The sequence below is a fragment of the Tamandua tetradactyla genome, chromosome 17, assembly GCF_023851605.1.
Source record: "Tamandua tetradactyla isolate mTamTet1 chromosome 17, mTamTet1.pri, whole genome shotgun sequence".
Taxonomy (NCBI): domain Eukaryota; kingdom Metazoa; phylum Chordata; class Mammalia; order Pilosa; family Myrmecophagidae; genus Tamandua; species Tamandua tetradactyla.
In genome coordinates, this window is record NC_135343.1 from 49,647,897 (window position 1) to 49,669,410 (window position 21,514).

Sequence of the window (21,514 nt, forward strand, 5' to 3'; positions counted from 1 at the left end):
GTATGAAATGCCTTCTTGCTGTTCAGCCACCTTGGTCATTCTGCTCTGCGTGTGCTCCAAAGAGCTCAACATAAAATTGTCTTACTTAGATAACTGCATAAGCATGCAGCAGTCTCATCAACAAACAGAATGATAATAACAGAATACCACACTGAAAATAAGAATCAGCACACTCTCAGCAAGGCCACCATAAAAAGTTTCCATTGTCTTATTTCATGAAACTCAATTCTAGATCCCTGTAAGTTGAAAATTTACCCTACTGAACTTCGAATCCTTAAAGCAGATTAAAATCCTTTGGCAGAATACAAACAAGAAGTTCAAATAATGAACAGTAGACTAATTTTGAAATCATTGTTAACGTGAGGCCAAAATGCCCCTGAACTTTTGCCAAAAGAATAAAGGCAATGAACTGGTTTTTGCTTTTTTCCTTTTAGGAGGAATAAATTTACACTAATGTATTTATGTCTGTTCATCTTGAGAACCAACAATGAATATTCACAAACCTGAAAGATAGCTGGTTAGGCCATGAAAATATGAATGAGACCATTGAACAGAGCATATTCAATAAGAATAAAAGCAATAATCTGGGTCTTATTACATGTATGTGTATCCTTTAATTAATAAAGATCACCATTCCTGTTACAGCTTTGAGTATAATGGCTTATTCTTTTGATCTTACTACAAAAAATGGGAAAACTAGTTATTCCTAGTTCTTCTCAATCAGAAGTAAACTCATTTTTTCCTTAAACAGTCTTCTAAGTACTTCCTCTAAAAACAAAGATTTGTAATGAAAATTAGTTATAAATAAATCAGGACATTTGTAACTATATATATCATTACCTGTTTGGCTTTACTAACTTCGTTATCACAAGTACAATGTTCTTCAAGAATCATTCTGCAATGTGTTATTAAACTTGTTGTCTGCGAGGTTGACAGGGGGTCCCAAATGAATTCTACAAAGTCTGAAACAAATTTCAATAGTGCACGATTTATTTACTAGACTCTGCTTGCTTGTCATATATAAATAATGACAAGTTTCAGGATCCAGCAGTAGTAGCCACTGATAGAAAGTACTTCTACTGACATTCTCATGGTTTATACAAAAAACTCCACAAAACCGTGTTTTCCTTATTGGGCATTTTCAAAATTAAGTGTTCTTTTTCAATTATAAATAAAGCTTATGCTTTCCTCTGTTCTCTCAAATGGTAACCTTTTTCTAAAGACACTATCAGGTAGAAAGAAGGACAACATATTAATGGCTAGCCATAAAGACTTTAACCAGATAATAACCATTTATATCTATCTACATATGCATCTCTACCAATCTCTATCTACCTACTTACCTATCAATTAACATTAAAAGGAAAACATAATTGTCTCTTATTATGAAAGATTAAGAAGGAATACAACTGGTTGACCCCTGAAGATTTCCATGATTCCACTAGCAGAGGAATCAAGTGAGGGTCCAGAATTCTAGGTGTTTCTGGTAACATCTCCCACTCCTCAACCAGGAGAGAAGTTAGGTCTAAAAGAGCAGCCTGACCATTTTGGGTACCTTGAACCCAAAAATGGAAACAAGCAGCCTGATTGCTTATCTGGGTGGGAACTCCCAGTGGCAGGACCCCTCCACCCTGGGATGTATAAATACCCTACCCGCAGACAGTACAGATTTATCTCTCCTCTCTGAGGCGAAGTGGGGCATGTGGAACTCCATCCACCCACCTTGACCCCAGTGGTTGGCTTCCCAGGGGCATTGGCCAAGACGGGATCTCTTTCCCTGCCATTTTGGACCCTTTGTGCTGTGCAAGTAATAAAGCAGTCATTCGCTAAAGGTTTCTGTTATGCCTGAGTATGTGTTCTCACAATGCTCTACCAGCCACCCCTCCTCAGCCACCCACTCCCATAGCTGTACTCTATATTTTGTCATGACCACTAACTGTATTCCCTCCATAATCACAATTTCATACACCCTGCTACATGATAATCACTCCCTATCTTTCCAGCTCATTCTCTCTAGTACCTAGACTCTAACAATCCTTCACCTTCATTGGGACTTGTGATCTACTGATTCACTCACCTTTCCAAAGCCCTCACTCCTACTGTCATTTTCCTCATTTCGTTTAAAATTCATAGCCAGTCATTACAATCACATATTTGCAGATATACCCTCAACTTCCTGTTCCTCCTGGGCTTTCGTGAACTTGCCTGGTAAAACAACCACGTTAAGTTCACTCTAGGTGAATTCACTTTAACACCAAGTCTGTGCCTACAACCATGCAAAGACTGGAGGAAAATAGACTTTAAATTCATCATCATAAAAAGCAAATAAGCCCTAATGCTGCCCAGTAATCATATTCTGTTTACTTTTGCATTCATTCTCCTTCTTGCCTAGATGATTATTTCATACCTTTTTCTTCTTTCTTGCCCTCAATCACAACCGATACTATGCTTCCTAATTTGATGAGGAAAACAGAATTAGAAGAGAGGCTCTCCAAGCTCCCACAACAGCATCTACACATATACCTGCATCCGTGCCCAGACAGTTTTGACTCCAGTTCTTTAAGGCTTATGCTTTATTATGCCTTAATTACCTATATCTTTGACTAACTGGAAGACTGCTCCAGCAATTCTACCTATGCACTCCAGGACCTTCATTTTCACTTTTATTGGATCTTTCCCATGAGCCTACAAACAAGCTATTATTTCTTGTATTAAAAAAAGAAAACACTTTCTTGACCTTACTTCCTCCTCCAGCTACTGCAACATTTCTCTCTCCTTTCCAGCAAAATTTCTCAAAAAACTGTCTAAACTTGTTATCCCCACTTTCTCTCATCCCATTAGCTCTTGAATTCCCTTCCATTAGGCCTTATTTTCCATCACACAACTTCCTAAACTGTCTTTATCAAGTCACAGATAACCTTCTCATTGCAAAATCAAATTGTTAATTCTAGGCCTCATCTGACTTGATGTAACAACAACTGCTATAGTTGATCATTTTTTCTTCCTAGAAACACCTTCTTCACTTGGCTTTGAGGATACTTCTGGTTTCAGGCCTACCTCTTTGTTCTCCCTTGCTGACTGCCTGCCAGATCTTTTACCTCAAAATGCTGGAATACAGGTCATTTATCTTTTATTTAAATCTCCTCCTCCTCCTTTATTATTTAACGCCAGTCTTGACGTAAAATATCAAATTTATATCTCCAGGTGGCCCTCCCCCTTCAGACTCATATATTCAACAGCCTATGTGGCATCTCTAACTTAAGTTCCATCCTAAGCACCTGATGTACTTCCCCACCATAAATCTGCCCCTCTCAGAGTCTTTTCCATTTCAGGAAGTGACAATTCTGCCCTTTCAGCTGCTCAGGCCAAAAACTATGGAGTCTTTTTTTAAATTTTTATTGAGAAATCTTCACACACACCCGGCCCATCCACAGTACACAATCCCTGGCTCATAACATCATACAGTTGTATATTCATCACCATGATCATTTTTAGAACATACGGACCACTCATGGAGTCATTCTTGACTTTCTTTTTCTCTCGTCTCTCAACCCATCCATTATCACTTCTTGTTATCTTCAAAATATATACGGAATTCAACCAGTTTCCATCACTTCCACCTTTAACACCCTAGTCACTATTACCTTTTGCCTGGATCACTGCAAAGCCTCCTAAATGGTCTCCCTACAGTTTCTTCAGTACAGTAAACCAGAGTGATTCTGCTGAAAGGTTAAGGCAGATCACATGACTTCTCTGCTCGAAACCCTCCAATTGCTTCTTACTCTCATGGTAAAAAATAAGGTCCTTATCAATGATTATAAGGACCTCTATGACCTGGTCCTCTGTTATTTTCCTAACCTGTTCTTCCTACTCTCCCCACCCTCTGCCCACCTTGCTACTCTGACTTATCTGCTGTTCCTCTGGGTCTTCGTACATGCTGTTTCCACTGCCTATGAAGCTCTTCCTTCAGATACTCATGTGGCTCGCTTCCTGTGCTGGTTTGAAGGGATTATTACCCTAGCAAAGCCATGTTCTAATACCGATCCTTCTTGTGGAGGCAGCCATTTCCTTTCATCCCTATCCAGCACTGTGGGCTGGAAACCTGATTAGATTATCTCCATGGAGATGTGACATATCCAATTTGATTAGAGGGAGATGTGACTCCACCTATTCCAGGTGGGTCTTGATTAAATTACTGTAATCCCTTAAAAGAGGAAACACTTTGGAGAGAGCCACCAGAAAACCATGAGAGCCCATGCAGCTAGAGACCTTTGGACATGAAAAAGGTAAACGTCCCTGGGTGAGCTTCAGGAAACAAGAAGCCTGGAGAGAAAGCTAGCAGACACTGCCATGTTCACCATTGCCCTTCCAGTTGCGAGAGAAACCCTGAATGTTATTGGCCTTCTTGAACCAAGGTACAATTTCCTGGATGCCTTAGATTGGACATTTTTATTTCCTTGCTTTAGTTTGGATGTTTTCACAGTCTTAAAACTGTAAACTAGGAACTTAATAAATTCCCCTTTTTAAAAGCCATTCCGTTTCTGGTATATTGCATTCCAGTAGTTTGCAACCTAGAATACTTTCTTATCTCCTTCTCATCTCTACTCAACTGTGACCTCCTCAGGGAGCCCTTCCCTGGCTACCTTCTCTTAAATTGCATGCTTTTTGATAATTTGTGTCCCTTTCCTTATACTATTTTCTTCTTAGAACTTATAACTAATATGTTGTTGATTTTATCTGTCTTATTTATCATCTGTCTTCTTGACTGTGAGGGCAGAGACCATTATTTTATTCACTGCTGAATATGATGAATGATAATAATGCCTGGCAAGGGCAGATACCTGTAGAATACAAGTTAAATAACAGAATAAACTAAATAGGTCATAAACAATAAAAACAAACAAAAACAGTGGCCTCTCAAATGTAGAAATTTAGGCTTCTAACAAGTTCAGAAATAAATGGTCAAAGATTGAGTGCCTGCTATTCTTTATAGAGTAGGGGGCTGAGCAATAAATACAATTAATTGTACAAATACAATTCAATTGCAGATAAAGCAAGAATCTTCAGTCTTCAGGGCTAAGTGATTATGACTGCCAATAGCAGATGAAAGGAAAATATAGAGAAGTTTTTTTTTTTTTAAAGAAAAAGGAAAGTAAAGAACAGAAACTTACGGAAGGATGTTAAGGGAAAGAAAGGGAGATGCAGTATGGATGGAAGCACACCTCTAACAAATCATGCAGGTGCCACAAAACAGTGCAAATGTCACAAACGTGCCAGATTCAGAATAGGAGCAGCTCAGCAGCCAATCATGTGCAAAAAAACCATTTTGGAGCCAGCCTCAATTATGGCATTTGATGAATTTTACTGCTTATATTTCCTAGTGCTCAAAAACTTCTGAAAAATGTATCTGTGACTGTAATAGAAACTAATGATCTCATACTCTGTCAAAGTTCAAATTAAATTAGAAATGTAATTACAAAACAGTACCTGAAAGTCGAGGAATAATTGTTTTGTTGATGACAGCAGGCAAGATTTTTTTATCAGAACTATCTTCCTTCTTTGAATCTTCCAAATATTCTTCTATAGACAGGAACCAAGGCATGTGTTTTAAACCTATGCAATCCAGCTTATAAAAATAATTATAAAAGTCATAAGCAAATTTTTAAACATTAGTTGATTTTTAAAAATTTTTTTATTAATTAAAAAAATTACAAGAAATACAAGCATTCCCAACACATACACTCAACAATTCACAGTATCATCACATAGTTGCATATTCATCATCATGGTCATTTCCCAGAACATTAGCATCAATTCAGAAAAAGAAATAAAAAGACAAGAGAAAAAAATAACAAACAGAAAAAAAAAATTTTTACATGCCAGACCCCTTACTGATCCCTTTCATTGATCACTAGCATTTCAGACTAAATCTATTTTAACATTTGTTCTCCCAGTTATTTATTTTTATTCCATATGTTCCTCTCATCTGTTGACAAGGTAGATAAAAGGAGCATCAGACACAAGGTTTTCACAATCACACAGTCACATTGTGAAAGCTTTATCATTATTCAATCATCATCAAGAAACATGGCTACTGGAATACAGCTCTACATTTTCAGGCAGTTCCCTCCAGCCTCTCCATTACATCTTGAACAACAAGGTGATATCTACTTAATGCATAAGAATAATCTCCAGGATAACCTCTCGACTCTGTTTGGAATCTCTCAGCCATTGACACTGTCTCATTTCACTCTTCCCCCTTTTGGTCAAGAAGGTTTTCGCAATCCCTTGATGCTGGGTCTCAGCTCATTCTAGAGTTTTTCTAATTCCCTTGATGCTGAATCTCAGCTCATTCTGGGATTTCTGTCCCACGCTGCCAGGAAGATCCACACCCCTGGTAGTCATGTCCCACGTAGATGGGGGAGGGTGGTGAGTCTGCTTGCTGTGTTGGCTGGAGAGAGAGGCCACATCTGAGCAATAAAAGAGGTTCTCTTGGGGGTGACTCTTAGGCCTAATTTTAAGTAGGCTTGCCCTATCTTTTGTGGGGTTAAGTTTCATATAAACAAACCCCAAGACTGGGGGCTCAGCCTATAGCTTTGGTTGTCCACACAGCTTGTGAGAATATCAAGAATTCAACTTGGGGAAGTTGAGTTTTCCCCCGTTCTCACCATTCCCCGAAGGGGACTTTGCAAATACTTTTCCACTCACTGATCAAATCACTCTGGGATTCATCAGGGCATCACCTGGACAAACCAACAAAATCTCATGTCCTATATAAAGTTCCATGTACTTAAAGTGTTCAATCAACTATCTACATAAGTTATATTAGGAGATGCACTAGTCAAAGTGTAGATTTGTACCAAATAAACATTTTTTGCTTTAGTCTCACACATTAGTTGAAATTTTAAAATATTATGTACCATCTATTTTCAGCACACTGCAGTAATGACATTCTTTTGTTCTTCCTCATGCAAAAACATATTTTAAATTTGTACATTTAGTCACTATCATTATACACTCTAGGCATTTCTAGATTACACCATCTCAATCTTTGCCGTCTATCTTTCTTTGTGATTTCATTTATGCCCCAGCCCTCCTCCCTCTATCATTCTCTCATGCAGCTTCATTCAGTGTTTTAACATAATTGTATTACAGTTAGGTAATATTGTGCTGTCCATTCTGAGTTTTTATATTCAGTTCTGTTGCACAATCTGTATCCCTTCAGCTCCAATTACCCAATATCTTACCCTATTTCTATATCCTGATAGTCTCTGTTACCAAGGAAATATTCGAAGTTTATTCACTAATGTCAGTTCATATCAGTGAGACCATACAGTATTTGTCCTTTTGTTTCTGGCTAATCACATTCAGCATAATGTCCTTAAGGTCCATTCATGCTGTTACATACTTTATAACTTTATTCTGTCTTACAGCTGCACAATATTCCATCTTATGTAAATGTCACAGTTTATTTAGCCAACTGTCTGTTGATGGACATTTTGGCTGTTTCCATCTCTTGGTAATTGTTAATAATGCTGCTATAAACATTGGTGTGTAAATGTCCATTTGTGTCCTTGGCCTTGTGTCCTTTGAGTAGAGACAGCATATAGATGGGTACTGTTTTTTAATCCATTCTGCCAGACTATGTCTTTTGATTGGAGAGTTTAATCCATTAACATTCAGTGTTATTACTGCATGGGTAGTACTTTCTTCTATTTTGCCTTCTGGATTTTATATGTCATATCTAATTTTCCTTCTTTTTACCTTTACTCATAGTCTTCCTTTCTACACTCTTCTCCACATCTCTCTCTTCTGTCTTCAATATCTGTCTCTAGTGTTTCCTTTACTATTTCTTACAGAGCTGGTCTCCTGGTCACAAATTCTCTCAGTGATTTTTTTGTCTGAAAATGTTTTAATTTCTCCCTCATTTTTGAAGGACAATTTTGCAGGATATAGAATTCTTGGTTGGCAGTTTTTCTCCTTTAATAATTTAAATATATTATCCCACTGTCTTCTCGCCTCCATGGTTTCTGCTGAGAGATCTGAGCATAGTCTTACTGGGCTTCCCTTGTATGTGATGGATTGTTTTTCTCTTGCTGCTTTCAAGATCCTCTCTTTCTCTTTGACCTCTGACATTTGATTATTAAATGTCTTGGAGTATGTCTACTTGGATCTCTTCTCTTTGGGGTAAGCTGCACTTCTTGGATCTGTAATTTTAAGTCTTTCATAAGAGTTGGGAGATTTTCAGTGATAATTTCCTCCATTAGTTTTTCTCCTCCTTTTCCCTTCTCTTCTCCTTCTGGGACACCCACAACATGTATATTCATGCGCTTCATATTGTCTTTCAATTTCCTGAGTCCCTGCTCATATTTTTCCATTTTTTTCCTATAGTTTCTGTTTCTTGTTGGATTTCAGATGTTCTGTCTCTCGAAATCTACCATTGTAGGCTTCCATTGTTTTTTTCATCTCTTCTACTGTGTCTTTCATTCCCATAAGTTCTGTGATTTGTTTTTTCAGACTTTCAGTTTCTTCTTTTTGTTCTTTCCTTGACTTCTTTATATCCTCCCTCAATTCGTTGATTTGGTTTTTGATGAGGTTTTCCATGTCTGTTCGTATATTCTGAATTAATTGATTCAGCTCCTGTATGTCATTTGAATTGTTGGTTTGTTCCTTTGACTGGGCCATATCTTCAGTTTTCCTAGTGTGATTTGTTATTTTTTGCTGGCGTCTAGGCATTTAATTACCTTAATTAGTTTATTCTGGAGATTGCTTTCGCTTCTTTTATCTAGGGTTTTCTTGCTGGATGAATTTGTTGTCTATTTGTTCTTTGACATTTTGTTCAGCTTTATCTGGACCTTTAGCTTAAGTTTTGTTTAACAGAGGAGAATTTTTCAGTTCTTGTTTTCCTGTTTCTTGCCCTGCTTGTGGGGTGCCTTTCCCCCTCATACACACTTAGGAGGGTCTACTTAGATATTATAGACCCCAGCCAGATTTTCCCAGACCAAACTGGCCTCTTATCAGGAGGAAAGAGTCAACTGCATAGGTTTTCCCTGAGGGTGAGACCCAGCAGGTTGAAAGACTTTCCTGTGAAGTCTCTGGACTCTGTTTTTCTTATCCTGCCCAGTATGCGGCGCTTGTCTGACTGCAGGTCCCACCAGCATAAGATGATGTGGTACCTTTAACTTTGGCAGACTCTCCCTGCTGGGGGTGTGGTGGAAGCAGAGGAGAAGTTGTAGGCTGATTTTAATGGCTTCAAATTACCAAGCCCTGGTGTCTCAATTCCTTGATGGAGGGATTCCTGCCCTGGGGAAGGCACAGGCTCCAGATAAGCCCCCAAAAGAGCTCACTTCTGCCTATGCCTGGGACAGTTGCAGCCTGAAAAGTCCTGCCGCTGTATGCAGAGGCAGTCAAGCCTTTGTAGATATACAACCACAAAAACCTCTGTTTCCTTCTTTTTTTTCCCCCCCTTTTTCTGTCAGTCCTGCCCCCTTGGCACTGGGGCAAAAATGAGCAACCTCCGCTTTGATCAGGTTCACCTAAGCTGGGGGCCTATTTTTAGTAGTCAGAATTTGTTAATTAGTTCCATATTTGGCATTTGATTGTGCCCAGCCCCTGCTGCTGGTAAAGTCCTTTCCTTTCCCCTCTGGGAAGAAGCCTGTGGGGGAGGGGCGCCGGCTGCCACAGCTTTGGGAACTCACGGTTCTGGGGGGTGCTCGCAGCCGGTCCAGCTGGTCCAGACTGGGATACGATGTGTGTATGGTCACTGACGTGGCCCCAGTAGCTGTTCTGTACTGTTTCTGGTTATTTAGTAGTTCTGGAGGATGAACTAAAATGCGCACGTTGTTAAGCCGCCATCTTGACCCGGAAGCCATTAGTTGATTTTTAAAATGGTTGTCAACAACTTTTTAAAAAAAGCTCTGGTGATTACCATTTAAGGATCAAAGGAGAATAATTCATATTTTATATAGGAGCAGACCACCAAGGCTGGACAGGATGACCTGACTAAGACATGAAATCTAAACAACAAGACAAGTTAAGCGGGGTTTCATGCATTCTTTTATTCATATGACAAATACTCAGTAAGTGCCAACTGTGTGCCAGGAAGTTCAGAGCCTACTTGCATGGTATATTTTACACGGCTAGGTGCAAATATTTACCTATGAGTGTAAAATATACATTTGTTAGAAAAGCACATGAAAGAGCCAAGGAAGTTCTTTATAAAAGCTCATCTATCTTAAGCACAACTGATTTCCAGCTCCTTAAGTTTTCATAGGCAAAACTGTGTAATATGCATTAGTTGAGCTTACCAAGCAAATAGCAGGTCCCCCAATAGAATCTGTTGAATGAATTAACAGATCACAGGCATAACCAAGCACCCAGTTCAATGTGAATGGTTAACAACTATGCTGCTGCCAACAAACAACCCAGCACTTTCTCCAGAATAAGCTTGGTTCCTGTACTGTGAAGACACATGGCCCTGAACCTAACATAGCCAACAGGCTTGTATGACTAAAGGAGAGAAAAAGATATGGATCCATCTTTCATTCTGTTAAATTTTTATCTTCAGCTCTGATCTTTTCTGTTTGCTCACTAGGCTTAACCACATAGATGTACTATTCATCATATTATTCACATCATTATCATATCATTAATTATGAAGTGAAATTTCTTTCAAAACCTTTTTCTCTCTGGAAAGTTGCCATTTTTATAAAGGGAATCACCTTTCTGAAATACCTTTCCCTCTCTTGCCACCTGCTGAAATCTTGCCTGCCCTTTTAAAGCTTGGTTCCAATTTCTTTTCAACAGCTTTTCTAATTAACACTTTCCAATTTGTCATCTCCAGCTTCAGAACTCTTGCAACAAGGGTCTTATGCTTCATTTCCATAAACAGAAAACCATAAGTTCTTAAGGCCCAATGCCACCTAATAATTTTGGGGGGTGGGGAGGGATCCCAAAGTTAACATAGAAGAAGCTAAAAAAAAAAAAAAGTGTTCATTTTACTGCTATTTAGTGCTACTCAGACTTAAAAATCAAGTGCATTGTACTGATATTACCTTTAGTCTCTAGTATCTTAGAGCAGCTATGTCTAAAAACCTAAAATTGTGAAGTTGTAACCTATCCAAACTCTGAAATCTGTTCCACAACTAACTGTTGTTCTGTGCTTTAAAAAATTTTTTAGTATATATGCTATTATTCACACACACAAAAAAAGTGATGATAAAAAAATATATATATTCCTTCAAGCCTCCAATATTGTGGAGCAGCTAGAAGGAAAAATCTGAGATGCTGGTATGGTGGCGATGACAAATCTGGAACCTGTCCTGTAACTTCTTGTTGAAAAGTGCTCTGAAAACTATTTCTTTATTCTTTCTTTACTTTGTATGTATGCTATATTATACAATTAAAAAAAGTTTAAAAATTGAGTGAGAATCAAGAAAAGAATGTAGCTACACATTTCCAGACTGTTGTGCCAAAGTGCTAATTATCAGCTCAAACTCTGAGGGTGAATTACTTTATATCTAACCTGATAGTAAGGAAATTCAAGTAAATAATGTGATCAGGATTATTTTTTTCATATGTAAAGCATAAATACCTTAAGAGGATTCCAATCAATCAACTGAATTCGTATTAGGGGATTTAAAAGCTTCGGTATGCAGAAACTAATGAAAGCTTCATAATAGGAATCAGGAAACTTTTCTCGCCATTGCTGAAATTTCAACAAAATATTCCGGATGTTACAAAAATCATCATGTACATCTTCAAAAATCTTCTTACGATTCTGTAAAATGTCATCTGTGAACAAAACATGTTTCTTTATATTGTGCATTTTAAGTCTGAATTTTAAATTTGCTTCATTATAGACACAGTCATCTATCACCATACAATCAAATGACATGAAAACTTTTCTTTGATATTAACATACAAATCAGGTCTATCAAAAAATCACTTTAATAGTAATAGGAATAACTGTAACACTAATAATCCACTTATTGAGATTCCAATATATACCAAAGTATTACACATATATTATTTCATTCTGTCTACCTATTTACAGACAAACGACAAACAGTACAACAACATCAGATTTAGGCAGGCCAGGATGTCTTACAGTGGCAGTAAGCAGCAGAGCCCCTATCAACCCAAGTCTATCTGACTCCAAAGTCCACACTCTTTGAATTATGCACACCTATCATGTCTGACTGCTAAAAATCATTTACCTACATTCAGCTGTTAAATTCAAAATAATATACAAAGTATGTAGTATAGAAATAAAACTGAAAATGTCCACTTCTAACAGGAGATGAAAAAGGCTGAGGGAAAACAATATAAAGATGCTAGAATACTTAACAATACTCTTCCTTCACTTCATCCCACTTTTTCAGGGATAGGAAGAGAGCATTAAAAGGAAAAAAAAGTTTTTTCTTTTCCCGAATTTTAACAACTGTTTCATATATATTATGAATTTAAGGATAAAAACATAAAAATACAAGCCCAGTCACAGTAAAGCATTTTCACTCTTTAAGTACTTCAAAACAAAACACATTACAAACTTGGTAATTGACCTTGGCTGTTTTGAAAGTCAGTCATTTCTGCTGAAGACAGTTCATCATCACTAGATGTCCCTTCATAATGATTACAATTCCCAGAAAGCATCCTGGCTTGCCTTCTTCGTGCCCTATGTTTTGCAATAAACCGAAAATGAATTAAAGGCAAACAGCTCTTGCTAAAAATAAATGCTTTAATATAAAAAGAAGTAAAGTTATGTTAATATTTTTAACATTCAATTGTAATTGAAAAAATAAAACCAGTGTGAGAACTTCATTAGCCTGAACTGGTGATTCTTTCTGCTTTTCCTAATCATAAGATATTCTCATATAGGAATTCCCATAGGTTAACCAGATTTTGGAGAAGAGGTAACAGTATAACTAGGGCTAGCTTCTAGGTACAAGCAATTCCCAGACTGATAAATGTCATTTTATCTATTTCTTTCAAATAAACCAAATACACCAGTGGGTTTTTAAACCCTGAGGTTATAGGCTGCTTACCTAAATTTTGGTTTTATATTATTCCCACAAATTAGCATGTCAAGTTATAGTTACTAATATTAAGTAGCAAAGAATACTTGCTCAATGATCTTTTAAGTCTTTACTTTCATAGCTACCTTCGGGATTCAATCTCTTCTAAAACCCGTTGAGCATTTCCATCAGTAGCCAAGCTTCCATTTGTTGATGTCTCAGCCATGCCTGTTAATGAATGAAACTAATTTCATACTGCAAATTCTCAGAACAAATAAAGTGAAACATTTTGAAAACAAAAGGAATATCTTGTGTGTACATATACCTATGTTTATATAAACACCCACAATATCCCCAAATTACATATTTTATGATGCAGTGAAATTGCAGTGTTAATTTCCCATCACAATATTAAGAGAAATTTAGTTTCCTGGCCTAAGAAAACATACCTGAGCATTTGAGAATAATAACAAAATACTTTTCTTCATATTCTTTTTCATCAGTTTTTACCAGTTTTTTCTGTCCTTATAGCCCAATGTTAGCAATATTTGCATTACCAATATAGTATCCATATTATTTCCTATTTCAATATGTACATGTAATTTATCACTAACAAAAATGTCACGTGGTTGAAAGTCTCTTTGCCTTTGCATTATCAGCTATTTACAGTCTCTTTTACTATTCCTGACACACCTTAGTCCAAGGAAGACATCTCTGAAAATATAAAACCAGTGTGAGAACTAAAAGAGAGCATCCAAATCTTATATAAGATATTATAAATGGATCTATACTGAAATCTACCAGAATTTTTTTTTACATTTATTATTATTATTTTTTTTTTTTACATGGGCAGGCACTGGGAATTGAGCCTGGGTCCTCTGGTATGACAGGCAAGCATTCTTGCCTGATGAGCCACCGTGGCCCTACCAGACTTTCTTGAATCTGCCTAACCAATCTGTGAAAGAGGCCTAGAAATTTTATAAAGTTAGATCACTTATTTTTTTCTAACTTTTATGTTGAACAATTATAGTTTATAAATAATTATAGTTTATAAAAAGAAATACTTAAAGTTTATAAAAATATAGCTTATAAAAACATAAAGATTTATGTGAACTCATTTCAAAGCATTCATTAAATGGCCAGACAAATGTCTTATCTCAAATACTCAAATTGATTAGCAAGCCATTTTTATTTTTTAGTCAGACTTAATTTAAGACAGTTTGAATCCCTAGCTCAAAATATTCTGGATTTGAATGTAGATGGGTGAAGGGTTGGTGGGAAAATAGGCAAAAAGCAATTTTTTAAACAGGAATAAAAATATTTTTAAATTTCCAGCTGATAGTTTAACTTAATAAATAATAAATTATACTGATAGGAAAAACACTAACGTGATAAATGCTGTAAATACATTGATTCGTGTTTTAATTCATCTTGTCTGCGTTTCACAAAGGTCATGGCTTGTTTTAAAAGAAGTGCATGCATGGATGATTCTATTTCTTGGATGCTGATAATCTGAAATACATATATAAGTAACATGTTAAAGGTCATGAGCAACAAATTATCAAAAAGTATAAAAAGTAATATTTAGAAGATATACAAAAGCATATGTATTTCTCAATTCTCATAAACAACTTCAGTACTACCGCATTTCAATTATATAACACTGATCAACAGAACTAGTTGCCAAAATTCTTAAAAACAGAAAATCAACATACAGTACTGGAAACAGATAAAAATATAATAAATAATGAAACACAATGTAATGGAGTCAGGAACATGGAGGAATTAGTCTTTGATAAGAGGAAGGAGTCCTCTTCCTCTGAGACTGAAGTATGGGAGGAAAATGATGTGTGCAGCTCTTTTTCATAGGGGCAGACTCAGGTGAAGAAACTGGTTAAGTCTGAAATATTAGGAATGAAAGAGTTAATCAGGATAAGAAAGTTGTGGGGAAGAAATGAGACGAGAGGAAAGTGGCATTCTTACATTTCTGGACCAACAATTTCTCCCACCCCATGATGTTCCACAGCTGCTGCCATGCATTACATCAATGGGTAGGAAGACAAGACTTTAACAGTAAAATTCACCTCAAGGATGAGAGAAGAGAGAAAATCATACTGTAATAAATATCTCAGAAAGTAACTACGTTAAAGGTAGCCAACTTAAAACAGCAATGTGGGGAATGCATTCTATTGTTTCTTAACATTTTAAATGTATATAAATAATAATATTGAAAGTAGAGCCTAACATTTCAAAAATGGTTATTTTACTTAAAACAAAAAAAAGGACAACCACAGAGCCCACTGGAAGGATTTAGTATGTGTAAAACAAGAATAGAAATATAAATGGAAAGATGGAAAAATCTAATAAAAATTTCAACACAGCCGAATGTCAAAAGCCATCACAAACAACATCAAAAGACAAAGCAAGTTAGAAAGTATATTTACAACAAATCGGATAAAGCATTAAATCTTTAAACTATAAAATAATTGTTCAACATAAAAGTTAGAAAAAAAATAAGAAAAAGAAATAAAGAAAAAGAAAAAACCGCCAGTAAGAACCAAAAGGATAACAAGGCAAAGATGAAAAACAAATAGTTCACAACAAGAGAAAAACAACGATTGCTAATAAGCAAAGGGCTTGATTGGGATCAAGATAAAACATATAAACAAAAAAACTCTTTTTTTTTCAATCTATGAAATTAATAAAGTAAAACTGGCATAATCTCTGTAGAGGATAATATGGCAATATGCTCCATAAGCCTTAAAAATACTTAGACCTCTTGACTTAACTCACTTTTGAGGAATTTCTCCTAAACAGATGAAATTTTATACACAAAAATTAAAAATAAAATTTTAAACAGTGCCATTTATAATAGCAAACTAATTATAAAACACCCTAAAGTCCATCATTAAGAGGATGCTTAATCTCATACAACAATGTATAGGAAAAACACTAGAAGAATGTATTTTGTTGTGGAATTTAGTCAATTTTTTAAAAATTGTGTTGGGATTCTCTAGATATAGGAACAGATAAAAAGACTTATAGTCATGTACCTTTTCATTAAGACAGTCAATTAAATTTTCCACATAAATTTTCATGCTTTTATAGAATTTATAATTTAGAGCTTGATTTGATGAATTCTCTAGATTCTGGATCGTGCTCTTTGAAGTCTTGACATCTTCTTTGTACTTTTCATATTCCCTCAGATGTGAACGATGAGTATCCTGTAGTAATATTAATCTAAACAAAATAGTTAGTAAGACTTCGCTTTCTTTTCAAACTTATTTTTACTATAGTAAGCAGCAATCTAATGAAGATTTTTTCCCAAAGCTCTCCTACAGACAATCCACTATAGAAACTGGTGATTATAGAAACCTGGTTTATCAGTCTAGCTGAGCAAAGGAGAACACAATACTGAAAGAAGTCTGGAAAGGGGAAAAGTAGGAAAGGGTACTTACAGGATTGCAGGGGCTGGAGTTAATCACAGGATAGTTTTAGAGGGAATGTTTATAAAAGTGGTCTAAGGATTGATCAGAATTTATAACCTATGTGGATTATAGGAACAATCAGTGATATTAAATTTAAAACACAGGTGTACTGGTTAAAAAGATGTATGTACCCTAGAAAAGCCATGTTTTAATCTTAATTCCATTCTGTAAAGGCAGCCGTTTCTTCTAACCCCTATTCAGTACTGTATGTTTGAAACTGTAATTAGATCCTCTCCCTGGAGATGTGACTTACAGAGTCACATCTTGATGTAATCTTGATGTGATCTTGAGTGATCAAGAATGGCTGTTAAAATGCATTAGGTGGAGATGTCTCCACCTATTTGGAATCCTATAAAAGAGAATGACAAGAGAGAAAGCCAGGAGATTCAAAGAGAGCAGAAAATGCTATAGCACCATGAAGCAGTCCACCAGCCAGGAACTTCTGGAGATGAAGAAGGAAAATGCCTCCTGGGGAGGTTCATGAAACAGGAAGCCAGGAGAGAAAGCTAGCAGATGACGCTGTGTTCACCATGTGACTTTCCAGCTAACAGAGAAACCCTGACTGTGTCAGCCATGTGCCTTCTCACTTGAGAGAGAAACTCTGACCATGTTCGCCATGTGCCTTTCCCACCTGAGAGAGAAACCCTGAACTTCATCAGCCTTCTTGAACCAAGGTATCTTTCCCTGGATGCTTAGACTGGACATTTTTATAGATTTGTTTTAATTGGGACATTTTATCAGCCTTAGAACTGTAAACTAGCAACTTATTAAACTCCCCTTTTTAAAAGCCATTCCGTTTAAGGTATATTGCATTCTAGCAGCTAGAAAACTAGAACACATGGGAGTCCACATAGAGTTACTGTTAGTTTGTCTGTGGTCTTTCTTGGTATTAAATGTAAAACCATTTGAGCACATTATAGTCTGATACAATTTATCTGTTTTGTAATTCATAATAGTCTCAGTTTTATTTGTCATTAGAATTTGATGTTCCTTGAGGAATATTTCATTTCTTCTGCTGCGGTAACCCTTATATGCCCCTCTATTGAGGTTAAGGCATCACACTTCCTTTCAGCTCTTTTGACTGTCAGATCTATCAACTGATGTTACATGAAAAAACCATCAAGCATAAAATCAATTTCTGCTTTTTTTTAAACATTTAGTTAAGACTCACATATACATGCCAACAGAGGAATAATAAACACTGTTTCTTCAAAAATATCTGTAATATGTTTTCCCCTAATATTGAATTCCGAATGACTTAAAATCAGAGAATTAATTACAAATGAAATAACAAATTCAAGGTATGTAAATCAGACTTAGTTTTTAAATTGAATTTCTGTTCACATGTTCTGATCCTAAAAATTATTTAGCACTTGCTTAGGCCAAAATACTCTGAGTTTCCCTAAATGACTACATCCATGTGTCTTTCAGTATTTCCTGGCTTTATGCAAAGAACATGAAAAGGCTAAGACTAGTGAGAGTTAAGAAATAAATCAAGATAACAATACACAGCAGGTATTATTAATAAAATGTTTTAATTATGCAGAATATCATTGGTGATAAAAGCAAACTTAAAAGTATATATTATGTGAAAAAAAGCAAGATACAGAATAGGATATATATACTGCAGATCTTTCTGTACAGAAAAGGGGCCTATATATAAATATGTACTTGTATAGATATACAGTTGATTTCCATTATTAGTGGTAGTTATGTTCTATAAAGTCACTGTGAATACTGAATTAGAGAATACTGTATCAATGATCTGGCAGGAAATACAGGATTAGGCTCCTGCAAGCCTCTAGTTATGAAAATGTTAACCAATCAAAACATAACTGTTTCATATGTGTTTATGTTTAAAGACACCTGATTTAATATACACTGCTGATTCATTAACAGTGAACTAATGGCCAACTAATAGTTAATTTGATATTAAAATTTAATAAATAGAAAGAATATAGTGCTAATTTTTCCACTATAAATATCTACAACAAATGTAAATTCCAAAATGAATTACTTACTTAGTATTTAATTGCTTCTTTATAATTTCTAAATTTACAGTTGGAAATGAAATGGAAGTATCAAACTTTTTCTTCACTGCTTGAGATTCACTGCTCCGGGAACGATTTATATCTTCTCCCTTAAAATAAGATGAAATTAATGTTTTTAAAATATCTCACTCACTTTAAAAATGTTAAAACGTGAAAGGAGAATATATACCAAAGTCTCTTTTTCAAAAATTCCAGCTTTTCACATTTACAATAAAAGGTTTTTAAAATCCTCAGTCTTAAATCTAGAACTTTAAACTCATGTAAGAATATTACAAAATCATATTTTTTCACAAAAGCTTAATTCTCAAAGTTCTTAAAGTTTATTTCATTTACAGTCTCATGCCATTAATAAGAAGAAATTGTGGTTATTTAAAAATGAATAATAAAAGGCTTGTGGTGGACCAAGATGATGGGGAAAGTCACCCCCCACAGAATCTTTCAACAACTAGCAAAAAAATGACAGAAGTATCTTGCTCAAAACTCTGGAAAACAGATAGAGAGTTGCAAAAACTGAGTGAGTGCCAAATCAAGAAAATACAGTTTTAAAAACAGTAGGAGAACCTTGTGGCTCTTTTGGTGACCCTTCCACAAGTCCTTCCTCAGTGCAGTGTAGAGCCAGCCTGCACTTCCACTCTTGGTCCCTGGCCCTGTTCCAGAAGGAGCAGAGCAACTGCTATGCATATACTGGGTGCCTGTGTGTCACTGTCAGCCTAGCAAGTGGCAGCCTGAAAGGTGAACCAGGAAACTCATCACTGGCTTGCTCTCCCAGAACTTGCCCTGCAGGTGGAAGCAAATTGTAGACAGCTAAAGCTGTTCATTCAAACAGCAATCAATTCAAAGCAGCATGGGGCAAAGGGTTACCAGCCTGAAGACATACAAGAGAGCACATGGAAGGGTGGGAAAGTCTATTGAATAAGTCAAAGAACAGACAGCTCAGGAATTAAATCCAGAGTTAACACATTAAAATATTAAAATGTACAGTGTGCAACACAAGAGTGCAACAGAACTTAAAATAAAAAAACAGCAGGAGGCTCAGTGGTAGAATTTTCGCCTGCCACACCAGAGACCTGTGTTTGATTCCTGGAGCCTACCCATGCCAAAAAAAATAAAAATAAAAATAACAGGAAATGATGGCCAATTTAAAGGAACAAGATAAAAACTCAGAAACCATCAATGAAGAATACCAGGTTTTGGACATGCTGGCAAAAAATTTTTTAAAAATCATCTTCAATATGCTCAAGGAGATAAAGGAAATAACAGAACAAGAACAAAAGGATATCAAGAAAATGTTAAATAAACAATATGAAAATCTCAGTAGAGACAGAAATTTTAGAAAGAAACCAAACAGAAATACTGGACTTGAAGACCACAATAACTGAAAGGGAAAATTTTCTAGAGGGTTTCAACAATAGTTGAAGCGGAAAGAAGAAAGAATCAGTGAATGTATAGACAAAACAATTGAAACGATTCAGGCTGAGGAGCAGAAAGAAAAAATAATGATTAAAAGTGAACAGACTGTAAGAGACCTGCGGGACATCAGCAAGCATATCAATATATGCATTATAGGAGTCCCAGAAGGAGAAGAAAGAGAAAGGGACAGAGGAATATTCAAAGAAATAATAGCAGAAAACTTCTTAAATTTAATGAAACATATGAATACACAATTAAGAAACCCAATGAATCCCACACAGAATAAACTTGACAACCCCACCCAGACAGAGTACCAATATATCAAATGTCAGAACCCTTTTGAAAGCAGGGTCTCAGACAGATATTTGCACACCAATGTTCATAGCTACATTTTTCATAACTACCCAAAGATGTAAGCAACTCAAGTGTCCTTCAAGAGGTGAATGGATAAACAAAATGTGGTGTGTGTATGTATATATATATATATACACACACACACACACTCGTACACATACACACACATACATATACATACACACACAATGGCCTATTATAAAGCAATTAAGTTCTTCTGACCCATGCAGCAACATGGATGAACCTAGGAGACATCACGTCGAAGGAAATAAACCAAACACAAAAGGACAAAGATTATGATCCACTGGTATGGAATAATTAGAACAAGAAAATTTATAGTCAGAAACCCGAATACAAGTTACCGTAGGCTGGGGTGGGGACAGAAAATAGGGAGTTAATGAGTGATACAGAATTTGTTTGGGTGACAGAATATTTTGGTAATGGATGATCACTAATAACAAGAGTGTGATTGGAATTAACAGCACTGAATTTATATATGTGAATATAGTTAATACGGGAATTCTGGGTTGTATATAAGTTACTAGAATAAAAATTTTAAAAATACCACAACATTGTACAACACAAACAGTGAGCTCTGAGGAAAGCAATGGGCTATAGTTAATAGTATAGTTACAATAATATTGTTTCATCAACTGTAACAAAGGTACCATACTAATGCAATGTGTTAACAGAGGAAACTGTGTATGGGAGTGGGGGTGGGGCGTATATGGGAACTCCATATTCTCTGCGTTTTTTCTGTAAATACAACTTCAATAATTGAAATATGAAAAACAAAGAAAAATTATTTTTCCTTTTAATTTAACTGCATTATTTTTTCCAAATGGCTACTAAGTCGTTAGGACATAAATCTTACTAAAACCTGTGGTCCTAACTACTTAATAAACAGAATTGTTTGGTACTTATTTTGTCCTATGCACTGTGATAAAATTACTGAAGCAGTAAGGGCTCCATGAACAAGAAAGCTTGGGAATCTCTTAAACCATTAGGTTAAAACACATACATGCAAAACACATGAAATACAAAGGAATTACATAAACCTGAGCAAAGTAAGAACTATATGATCTGCTCAAAACTATACCCATATTCCCATATCTACTGAGTACCTACAATGAGGCACTGAGGGTTATAACAGTGAACAAAACAGTTAACAATCTCTGACCTCACAGAGCTTAAA

At 35.9% G+C, this 21,514-nt stretch overlaps 1 protein-coding gene across 4 annotated transcripts in view; it reads right to left on the reverse strand.

Moving 5' to 3' along the window:
* Positions 1 to 21,514, reverse strand: part of GCFC2 (GC-rich sequence DNA-binding factor 2) — a 61,641-nt gene that overhangs the window by 26,408 nt on the left and 13,719 nt on the right. For all 4 annotated transcript variants that reach the window (XR_013164401.1, XM_077134692.1, XM_077134693.1 and 1 more), the window contains exons 5-12: positions 18,526 to 18,644; positions 16,070 to 16,256; positions 14,405 to 14,528; positions 13,163 to 13,244; positions 12,564 to 12,676; positions 11,594 to 11,793; positions 5,488 to 5,626; positions 841 to 962 (exon numbers count right to left, since the gene is read on the reverse strand). Coding sequence is in view for 3 of the 4 variants with exons in the window: in XM_077134692.1 (XP_076990807.1) it covers positions 841 to 962; positions 5,488 to 5,626; positions 11,594 to 11,793; positions 12,564 to 12,676; positions 13,163 to 13,244; positions 14,405 to 14,528; positions 16,070 to 16,256; positions 18,526 to 18,644 (1,086 nt within the window). In the remaining variant the exon portion in view is untranslated. The remainder of the gene's footprint in view (positions 1 to 840; positions 963 to 5,487; positions 5,627 to 11,593; positions 11,794 to 12,563; positions 12,677 to 13,162; positions 13,245 to 14,404; positions 14,529 to 16,069; positions 16,257 to 18,525; positions 18,645 to 21,514) is intronic.